This window comes from Hemibagrus wyckioides, linkage group LG18 (genome assembly GCF_019097595.1).
Source record: "Hemibagrus wyckioides isolate EC202008001 linkage group LG18, SWU_Hwy_1.0, whole genome shotgun sequence".
NCBI lineage: Eukaryota > Metazoa > Chordata > Actinopteri > Siluriformes > Bagridae > Hemibagrus > Hemibagrus wyckioides.
Window position 1 is genome coordinate 13,978,606 of NC_080727.1, and position 11,462 is coordinate 13,990,067.

Genomic DNA, 11,462 nt, shown 5'->3' on the forward strand with positions numbered 1-11,462 from the left:
AAGGTGTTATGACTATTGATCATCTTGTGATGATCAGCATAGCATTATAGGCTTTGTTACAGTGCATTATAAATTATAAATAAATGTTAGAAAACACACCCCAGGAAGATTCTACACAGTGTCATGAATATATATAATAAAATCCTATATTTGACAAAACGGAAGAGGAGGCTTCCATGTCACTGATCAGGTAAAGAGCACATTAGTCAGAGAAGCCAAGTTTGGAATTCAATTCTTTTTACTAAATTATTTATATAGAAGGGCACAAAGTATAGTTTCTCTATAAACAAAATACATCTATTATTGTGCAAATAAAACCTACTAAAAGAGTGGAGCAATACGCTTGTATATGAACGTAATTACCCAATAATCCACCCTTTAATTGTCTCACAAAATTTAAGCCCCTGTGTTTGCTGGCTACTTTTCTAAATCTGTCTGTTTGGTGTTTGAACATAAGTGGCTGATCCTGTTGAGGCAGAAACCTCAGGTCTGGAATTCACACTACACCTGAAGGCATGCATACATTCAGAGCAGCAATCATTTCCCCATCCTCCAACACACAAGCCCCCTGTCAAAAAGAAAAACCCCTAAAGGATTACAATACGAAAGTTGTACAGGATTCTAATGGGAATTATTTTAGATTTTGGAACCATTCTTATATGGGTTGTCTTTTTAGGAATAAAATATCCTGACCTTTTTAATCAAATACACTGGATGCCTTTTCCGGTCAATATGGAATTGTTTAAACCGCTGTGTTCTATGAATTATTAACCATTAATGACCACTATAGATAAGGATGGTTTCTAAGTAATAGGATGATTGTCTTTAAGGTTAGCCTTAAAGACAATTTAGTTTATTATGCTAGGGGAAAGGTGATAGATGACTCAGGAAGTTCACAGGAGATGTAAATTATAGTGTAACTGTCCAATAGAAACAAGAGAAGGGTTTTACAGAGTACTGTAATTAAAAAAAAGAGACAATTTAAACAATTCCATATAGATCTGAATAGAAACCTAAATGATTGCATAAGTAGTCCTATCGGATATTTGTGTTGTACAAGACTTCTACAGATTTTCTATAGGAAAAGGATAAAATTAGCAAATTCTTAAAATCTTTTAGGATTTTAAAACTCCCAAAACATTTGCTGTAATTTCAATAAATAAATGACAAGATTAAATAAATAAATAAATAAATAAATAAATAAATAAATAAATAAATAAATAAGAAAGTAAGTAAGTAAGTAAGTAAGTACCAGTTCCAATATGATTCTAAAAATTCTGCACATCTGTACAGAAGCTATAATTTAGTAAAAAGCTGGCACATGAACAAATAACTGAAAAAAAACCCTTTAAAATGAACACAGGTTTAAAATGGCTTTTGCAGGCTTTCATCAAATTCTAAGAGAAACAGCTCCATATTCTGGTGGCCAGGACAATAACAGCGAGGGGTAAAAGTAACAGAAATGAAACGAAATTTAGTTTTTTATTTAACGTTGATTAAAATGCAAGTGTTTTATTCATGCAACTTTTTCATGAATAAAACATACTCACGCTATGGTAAAATGATTTTCTCTTAATATTTTCCAAAGTTGTTTAAATTTTGCCGTGATCTTTTTTACATAAACATTCGTGGTCTGGCAACCAGTAAAGACAGGACATTTTGTCATACCAGTGTACATTAAAAACTACAAAATAAAGTCTGTTACAGTGTGCCCTGCATTAGAAGCCTCTCTCTTATTATAATCTAAAATCTTCCCATACACACTATCCCCAATTCAACATCATCACAAGAAATGCAATCTGCTAAATTGTTCCCATCTTAAAATTTTATTATGTATGTAAAATCATACGTATGTGAATGATCTGGAGCCTGGACAAAAAACAAAAAACAAAACAATAAAGTTGAAGATCATAGAAAAAGGTTGTGAAAAAAGAAGAGGATGAGTAGTAGAGAAGGAGAGAGGAAGAGTAGAAGAGATAAAAAGTGATGGGGGATGAGGTTGAGGAGGGGAGAGAGGAGGAGGAAAGCAGAAACGATAATGAGAAACCAAAAAAACGGATAAGAAATAAAGAGAAAAGCACCAAGACAATGGATATGAAATGAAATTCTGGTTCCTGTCAGTAAGACAAATCTCAGTTAGCTCTTCCACCTCAGAAACAGTTCAGAACCAGCAATTTCTACTATTTGTGCTCTTTGCTATCTGCGTTTCTAGTAGGATTATGTTATCATGTTGGCTCAGGTTTATACAGATAATAAAAATGATCTCCAAAAAAAATTTTCAATGGACATTTGCTGAATCTTTCAAAAGTTTTCATATAGCTTTTTTGCAATACAAGAATTCTCCTGTAAAGGTCTTAATAAAACAACTTGCTAAATTATTTTAATATTGCAGATTTATTATTCTCAAAAGCTCTTTTCCAAAGCCAAAGGGATGTACAAAAGGAGCTATCGCACACACACAAACAAACAAGCTGCTACACATCTTACACACATCTTACACACTTATACACATCTTATCAGGCTTTAGTCCAGCATCTTAGTACACTTACACAATGTCTTTAGCAGTTTAGAAGTGTTGTGGAGGAACCTCTGATTGTCCCGACTGAGTAAGATAGACTAAGCCGTCCCTGATATTTTTTAAAAACAACCTAAATGAAGACAAGAGCATTCATTTCTCGTACTGTACTAACTTTAATAGTTCCATGCGTTTAGGACTGTGCTCAACTTGATCTAACTGAAACTCGGGTGCTGTATTTGCCATTTGATACATGCCATGGATAAATATATGACCCTTTCAGTATTTTTTCTGCAGTTCTTCCTCACTCATTCAGCTGCTGTAATCTCCGTAGTTAATAAACAGCTGCTATGTCAAAGAGTACTTGAAAGATGACCAGAAGACCAGACCCAGAGACATGTATACAGGGATCCCAGAGGCACACTTAGATTTCCTGATTATTTGGAAAATGGCAACTCACAACCACAAGAGGGAGGCAAACATACCAAATAATACAGTGTAACTAATTTATTCCCACCTCACACTCAGTGTTACCAGCATAGCCTCCAGCTCCACCACAGCCCTGACTAGGATAAATCATTTACTGAAGATAACATTTTCATTATCAGCTCTGAATTGAACATAAGGGAACATCCATCATTAAACTGGATTCAGACACGCTCATGCATCTCTCATGGAAGAAATGTTACATATACAATAGAGAAAGACAGAAAGACAGATCACCATCATATTATAATTCAATGAAGTGAACACTAGGATAGTAAGAAGTTTAGTTGGGTTTCCTGCAGATCTGAATACAGCATTGTGACCAAAGAGGAAATGACTTAACAAGACAGATAATAAAAGCAGAAAGACACCAGACCACAAAATAGAAGTGAGAAGCAGTAGAACTTTATTAGAAAGAGCAAGATTCTTTGGTCAATTATAGATTTATACATATAATAAAAGTGTCTCTAAAAAGGCATTTGAAAAACAAATATAGGGTTTAATATAGCTTTTGTACCAACATTATCTGTATTACATTATCTATATATTATTAGCCATTGCTGCGTCACTTCTTCAGTTTGAGCTCGAGGTACTGTGCATGTTTTCACACTGTTATTGTCTGCATGCAGGCACATTTCACATGTTCTTCAGCATTTCCTGTTGATGTCTCACTGATCTTTGCTGGTAGTTTTTCTCTAGTCCATATACAACACATTTCTGCACACTTGGGTCAATGCTGTCTGAACCGTTAATAATTTTATAAAACACACCAGACTTTTTCTATATCTATGTCCTCAACACAGTTACACAGACACCTGAAACTCATCTTTATAGTTTACCCAAATAATCACTTAGGAGAGGGCGGGGCACAACCTAACACTTTTTGTCTTTTTTGGTTTGTGTACTTAGAGTGTACTTAGGGTTCAAAGCATTTTATTTCTTTCACATGTTTTTATTTTATTTTATTTTATTTTATTTTATTTTATTTTATTTTATTTTATTTTATTTTTATTTATTTATATTTTTATTTTTTTATTTATTTATTTATTTATTTATTTATTTATTTATTTATTTATTTATTTATTTATTTATTTATTTATTTAGTCTTGTTTTATTAATGAAATATATGCACTTTTATATCACTATTGACACCAAAACAAGAGAAGTATGATGTTAGATCCTACACCACAGATGGGGCATGTGGTAAGGTGTGAGGGGTACATTGTAACATGTCCATGTCCAGGGATGTGGTTAGTAGCTTAGTTCAGAAGGTTGTGAGTTAGAATCCCAGGTCCACCAAGCTGCTGGGCCCCTGTGCAAGGTTCTTAACCCTCAGTTGCATAAAATGACATAAATTGTAAGTTGCTCTGGAAAGCATCTGCCAGGAATGTAAATGTCCATGTGATAGCTTGAAGCCCACTGTATCAATTAAATGTGATTTAATTAAAAATCATATGCAATAAACTATGCCAGTAAAACATTTAAAATTCTAAACAAACAAACAAACAAATGGCATGGCAGATGCTATTTAAAAGTACTGGCTTAGTATCTTGAGAATAACTACCTCCTGATCTTCTCTATATGTAACCTATAATCCTCCCAATCTTCCTGATCATTTTTTTTATCTGTTATGTAACAAATTGCATTTAAAAAACCCTAAAAGTTATTAGCTTTGTAATTATGTAAGTATGTAAGGATATATATTAATATCATTGAGCATTCACCGCTCTTTCGATCCTGAGCTCTGGTCCATTCCTCCGATGTCCTCCTATACGTGCAGGTAGGCAGATTGGCTATGCTAAGTTGTCCCTAGGTGTGAATGAGTGTGTGAATGGTGCCGTGAGACGAGCCGGAGACCCCGGCTGTATTCTCATGCCTGTTCCACTGCAACCCTGACCAGCATAAAACTTTTTGTGGTGAAAATAGTATATAAATTACAACAGAATATTAATAATTCATCCTTATATAGTGTACATATGCCTGTTTCCTTAGATAGGCCTACTTACCAGGAATTTACAGATGGATTTCATTCTGCATACAGATGAAATCAAGTAATATACAATTAGTAAAGCCACATACACTATATTGTCAAGAGTTTTGGGACACCAAATCTTTGGATTCTGGTGTTCCAATCACTTTCATGGCCACAGATGTATAAAATCAAGCACTTCTACAAACATTAGTGAAAGAATGGGTCGCTCTCAGAAGCTCAGTGGATTCAAGTGTGGTACTGTGATAGGCTGCCACCTGTGCAAGAAGTCTGTTCATGACTTTACCTCACTACTAAATATTCCATGGTCAACTGGAGTGACGAATCACACTTCTCTGTCTGGAAATCCAATGGATAAGTCTGGGTTTGCCAGGAGAACGGTACTTGACTGACTGCATTGTGCCGAGTGTAAAGTTTAAAGGAAGGGGGATTATGGTGTTGGGTTGCTTTTCAGGAGTTGGGCTTGGCCCCTTGGTTCCAGTGAAAGGAACTCTTAATGCTTCAGCATACCAAGAAATTTTGGACAATATCATGCTCCCAACTTTGTGGGAACACTTTGGGGATGACCCCTTCCTGTTCCAACATGACTGTACACCAGTGCAAAAAGCAAGGTCCATAAAGACATGGATGAGTGAGTTTGGTGTGGAGGAACTTGACTGGCCTGCACAGAATCCTGACCTGACCTCAACCTGATAGAACACCTTTAGGATGAATTATAGCAGAGACTGCGAGCCAGGCCTTCTCACCCAACATCACTGCCTGACCACACAAATGCTCTTCTAGTGGAATGGTCAAAAATTCCCATAAACACACTCCTAAACATTGTGGAAAGCTTTTATAGCTGCAAAGGGTGTGACAACTCCATCCATATTAAATTCATGTGCATGTCCCAAAACTTTTGGAAATATACTGTAAGTGTACTTTCAGTTACATTAATGAAAAAATTCTCAGTTTCAGTTTAAATGGGCTTGTGAATATTTCATACAAATGTCAATACTGTAAGAAATCATGTTTGTCTTTGTCCTAGAAGTAAGAAAGGAAATCAACTGCTGAAATATATTTACCTGCTAATATATATATATATATATATGTACATGATATCATTACCAACAACAGAATGAACTCTTCTCAGTTTTGGTATTTTGAATAATATAATACATTTATTTATATGGTTATATATTATTCTTAAATAAGTGCATTTCTTTTGTCCTTCCAAAGTAAAGAAGGTGGATGTTTCGATGTAAATGAGCTGCACATTGACAGCTGTATCGATGTTAATGGCCCATTAAGAGCACTTTCTGCTCATTAACGCCTTTAGGAAGATTAAGAGGGAGCTGTGTGAACGTTCCTGCTATAAACTTCTCGGTCTCTGCGCTCCTTCTCATTGCGTCGCCTTTAAACACCAGGTACATGATGAGTACATGTGAAGCTTGCGGGAAAACAGAGAGACACGGTGTCACGCTGCACAGGTAGATAGACATAAGAAAACACACTTTACTCACAGTGTTGGTGTTTGAATGATGAGCATGTGGATATTTCTCCTTTTACAGATTCCCACAGGAAGAGGAGCAGCTCCAGCACTGGATCTCCAGCATGCCGACTGCTGCAGGATTGAGACCTTCAGAGTCTGCACTTTTATGTTCAGATCATTTCACCTCTGACTGCTTCCACGCATCAGGACGTTTACACTCCTATGCTGTCCCCTCTGTGTTTGAGTCCACGGTAGGTCATTTTGGAGACCTCTTTACATGTGAAATAAATTCTGTTGACCACTTCATCCAGACAGATATATTTACTGAATATTTTATTTTACATCTTTTTGTAGATGTGTAAAATTATATTATGGGTTTGATACATCATTTTGTTCCTGAACTTTCCAGCAGGAAAGCACTATAATTTGACATTAGTCAGTCTTGCCTAGATATATTTATTGAATATTTTTGATTAAATTCAATCAGTGACCACTAATCTCAGCAAGGAATATTAATATAATATAATATGTTTATGGACATGTCTTGTGATTTTCACCATTATAACAACACAGACTCCCTGGCTCACAGATCTGTGAATCATTATGGCAAAAGTTTTTCATTCTTAAACATATAAAAGAGGTTATGAACATGAGTTTACCAACAGAATGAACAGTGCTGTTACTTATATGGAATATACTTTGCATTTACTTTTTTTCTTTAACATTTGATGTTAAAATTCAGTGGTCTTTGAAACTGAAACTCTGAATCACACACCATCTATACCGTCTGAATACATCTATATATATCTGATATCTGATATATATATATATATATATATACATCTGAATCACACACATCTATTACATTATGATGTAATTTTAAGACATACATAACATCACAGTTTCAAATATGTTTTGATAGTTTTGATCTCATAGAGAAAATAAAAATGGTCAAACATTTCCAACTGTTTTTTTTTTTACCTCTTATACCACAATAGTATGCTATATATTATATTGTATATGAATACCATCATAATATTTTATCTATAATATCTATTTAGTGCTACATTTCTTGACCAGTTTTGTTAGGTTATACACTTAGGTTAAATTAGGTTAGGTTATAAACAGTAATTCCCTGACCAAGTAATTCCCCTCCTCCTATCAATACAACAAAATGACAGACCAAAACACTTGATTGTTAAATAAACAACAAAACGCAGATTGTTTTTTTTAATCTTGTAGCAACCAACCTGCTGTACCTAGCAATTTATTTGCGACATCAATATATTCATCTTTTGATTCATTTATAGGAAGAAACATCAGCTACAAGCCCAGAAACTTCAGAACACGAAATGTGTGATGGTTGTGAAAAACGCCTCCATCTAATTAAAAAGTCGTACAAACTAAAATTGCTTTCAGCCCAACTGAAGGCGAAGAAATATGAAAAGGAGCTGAGTGAGCAGTCCCACAGGGTGACAAAGCTACAGAGAAAAGTGATCGTTTTACAGACTGCATTGAAGGTCATAAGCATGAAAAGAAGACAAGAATCTTCATCAAAAGACCGCCAAGTTGATGCAAAACTGCCCTGATTACAGAAGCGAGAAAGGGGCATGAGCTAAACATTTATACATTTTAAAAGGCTTTACTTAGATTTCATATGACTCGATAAAAATGTAAACATTTCATATGTATACAACACAAACTCTGTAACAAGTTTGCAGCTTTCCTTTAGACAGAATGAAAAACAGATAAATATAGTGATATAAATGGACATAGAATTCCAAACACAGTTATTAGAGAAGAAATAGTGTAATATAAAATTGGGAGCACCAACTAATGTGATCTTCAGTCTGAACATGTGCTTAGTCGCATTAAATAAACACCACACTGTGTGGCACACTAAATATGTTTTTACTGAAATATTTGTCATGTTTTCATAATTTCTTGCTTACTGTATTTTCATTATTAATAAAATCCTATTTCATTAGTCAATTCCCACTCACCAGTCACTCAGGGAGGGTGAAGGCTAACTTTCAATATACAAGAGTTCACACATGCCAGTGATTGGTTAGAGCTGCCCTGACTGACCGGGGAGAGAGAAATCCTGTCCCTCTCAGAGACAGCACAACCAGTTTTTCTCTCTTGTCTCATAACTATGGTGTTGAATTTGTAATTTCTTAATGACATGTGAAGCACTTTTCTCTTGCACCACTTATTAAGTGATAATGGTGATTAATAGGAGGAGATATAATGGTGATTAATGTGATCTATCTAACATATGGTCAGTGTTTGCTCCTCAAAAAAATATCTTCTTTCCTGCCTCACCATTTTCCAGTGATGCTCAAGGTCCTATTAGAGAGAAATCCCGTGTATAATGGGATTTGTATAATGGAGACAGCAAACACAGTGCAGCTATTCAACACGGTTGGGTCAAAGACTCAGCTCGGCTAGTCAGTGATCTATGGGATTACAAATGTGATAATGCTGAAAGAAGCTCAGAGTCCACAGATGAGGAAATGTGTGGGCTGGACACAATAATCCCCAGCTACATTACCATTTCATCATTACACTACCAGTTCAGGTTAGTTATAAATATGATGGAAAAATCTACCCTGAATGACTTCGTAATCTTGGCAGAGGCTGAGTATTTTATTTATCTGAAGAAATTTAGCAAGGCTGATGAACACCAATACAACTTTACAGAAGTTTATAAGAAACTTCTTATATTATAGACTGGTCAACTTTGGGGTTTTGATAGTGACTTAAATGTTATTCAGGTCTATGAGTAGCATTTGCTTCTGCTATTTAAGCACCGCTTCAGTCACTGTCACTTATCTAGGGCTTAAATATGGAGATCTATATGAAATTTAATGTGGAACATAATTATAATTAACGCAAGATTAGAGTGGTACTTTGGTTCTTACCCACATTCAAATAAAACTGATGAAGGTAAACTCATCACACTGTACTGTGTAAAAAAATGCACACCGGTGTCTGTGTGTGTCCTGCATCTCCTCAGTTTCGAGTGTACAGGGGTTCAGATGGCTGAGTGAGCTCTGAGTGAGCTGCGGCTGAAAGGCAAGCCCCCAAACACACTAGCATAGGAAGCTTTGAGGAACTGCACGTAGTTCTGCAGACTGTTGGTGCTGTCCGACTGTTCCAGGCGGTACTTCACGTCCCGCAGACAGCTCTGGTACCTCCTCTTTGCCTGAAAATACAGTGACAATGGACCCAGAAGAATGAATGCAGACAAAGGTTTATGAAATCTACATCTCCTTGATTAGTACTGCAGACTCTGACAAGCCTTGCACTCCTAATTTATAGCTATTTGTTCCTAGCATTATACATTGTTTTTTTCAGACACCATGCTGTAATAGTTACAGACCACAATAGTGTGTGCTATTGCACATTATATATTTGTTTAAAGCTAAAAGACTTTTTCCGTGGATTTGAAAAACAATATTCTCTTTTTACACAACAAACATGGAGGACAGAGTGGCATGAAAAAACAAACTGGCAATAAGTGATGTAAGAATATTATCATATTAAGTTGAAATGTAACTCATCTTATTTTTGAGACATTCACTGGTACATGATGAGACACACTTTGGCTACACACAGGTGTATACTTCACATCCTCATCACTAGTCTTTATCTCATCTGCATTACTGATAAAAAAATAAATCTGATCACGTTATAAGCAAGGCTAGTTAGCTGATCCTGGTTAGGACTGGTAAAGAGTGTCATTATGGCTACAGATTGCATGATGGCTGAGACACATGGTCAGTTCTTTTCTTTACACCAGTCCATCATTAAGCTTACCTCGTCTTTGGTTCTCCGCAGCTGATTGACCTCTGAAGTGGCTCAGGACAGTTGGGTCTCCAGCTCAATCATTTTGGACTGAGAGGCTCGCTCTTTAGATGCTGCTCATTCCCTTGTATTGGACACCTGTCAATGATGACTAAAAACATCAGAAATGCACAGATTCCAGCCATTGGTTGCAATTGTATAATGGACCGTTAGTTTTTCTGTATATAAATTTTATAGACAAATAAAGACAAGACAAACCATTCAATTATCATAAAAGTAATGGCACCCTATACAAGGCAGAAGTATTTGTGTCTATGGTAGCAGGCATGCTGCAATGGCTGAGCTGCATTACTGGATAAGATTTGCTAGTTTTGTCGACATTTTGCCATTTGAGAACTGTTGGTACAACCTAAGAAGCAAATGCTATGTTAAAACCTCCATCACTCTGTATAATGTGCTTTTTTTATTTAAAAATAATAGGCAGATAAGAGAGAATGTATAGTGTATTACTTGCACAGTCTTAGTTAAACACACAGACTGCTGTTCTGCTATAAGCATATAATAAGTTTTATGTAGTCTTAGGTATTGTAAATTTACAGACCTTTCATCTGGTGTCCTCTAGTGTCTCTTCTAGCTGCCGGTTTAGTGCGTTGCATTCGCAAGACTTCTGCTCTAAACGCATCTGGTTGTGAAGGATGGTCTCCTCTCACTTTACTATCATTTGCAGCTCAGCCACTACAGCATAGACCTACTCACTTCCTCCTTTTAAGGGGACATGTTACTTTTGTCCTAATTGAATGTCTTTTTTTCTTTAACTAGCGATTTGTTTTGAATCACATTGTCATTAATATGAAACAACTTAGTTCACAAAAATGTAAATTAAATTTCTGTGTAACTAACTGGATTTTCATCAATACCATATTTCTGAGGTAGATACTTCTGTGAACGATTTACAAATGAATTGCTTTGTATCTAGTTTGAGAAATGTGGCATAATCAGCATTAACAAGGTGCTGCTTGTTGTATTTGGTGTACATTGCTGTAGAGAGTGACCTTTCAAGGGACTCCACTTGGTGCTTGAGCTGGTTGTTCTCCTCCATTAGCAGTGTGTTCCTCTGTTCAACCTGCTCAAATACATCAACACATCACACCAAATACAGACCAAATTAATTTACTCATGCACCGATCCTA

The 11,462-nt window shown here is 35.7% G+C and overlaps 1 protein-coding gene and 1 long non-coding RNA gene across 2 annotated transcripts; one reads left to right on the top strand and one right to left on the bottom strand.

Annotated features, from left to right (window-relative positions):
• Positions 1–6,477: 6,477 nt before the first annotated feature.
• si:dkey-228b2.6 (uncharacterized protein LOC563918 homolog) lies at positions 6,478–8,063 on the top strand. Its single transcript, XM_058415856.1, has 2 exons — positions 6,478–6,713; positions 7,773–8,063. Exons 1-2 carry the CDS (start codon positions 6,585–6,587, stop codon positions 8,049–8,051), a joined length of 408 nt encoding a protein of 135 aa, XP_058271839.1. The 5' UTR covers positions 6,478–6,584; the 3' UTR covers positions 8,052–8,063.
• A 445-nt stretch (positions 8,064–8,508) lies between these two features.
• LOC131369291 (uncharacterized) lies at positions 8,509–10,970 on the bottom strand. The gene is made up of 3 exons (XR_009207250.1): positions 10,874–10,970; positions 10,285–10,410; positions 8,509–9,670 (listed from the first exon to the last, which is right to left on the bottom strand). It is a non-coding gene; the product is annotated as an uncharacterized LOC131369291 (long non-coding RNA).
• Between the last annotated feature and the right edge of the window lie 492 nt (positions 10,971–11,462).

Bases quoted from the DNA above. Each gene is read 5' to 3' on its own strand.
- si:dkey-228b2.6 (XM_058415856.1), top strand. From the start codon at position 6,585: ATGCCGACTGCTGCAGGATTGAGACCTTCAGAGTCTGCACTTTTATGT. The intron at 6,714-7,772 runs GTAGGTCATTTT...ATTCATTTATAG, and splicing joins CCTCTGTGTTTGAGTCCACG to GAAGAAACATCAGCTACAAG.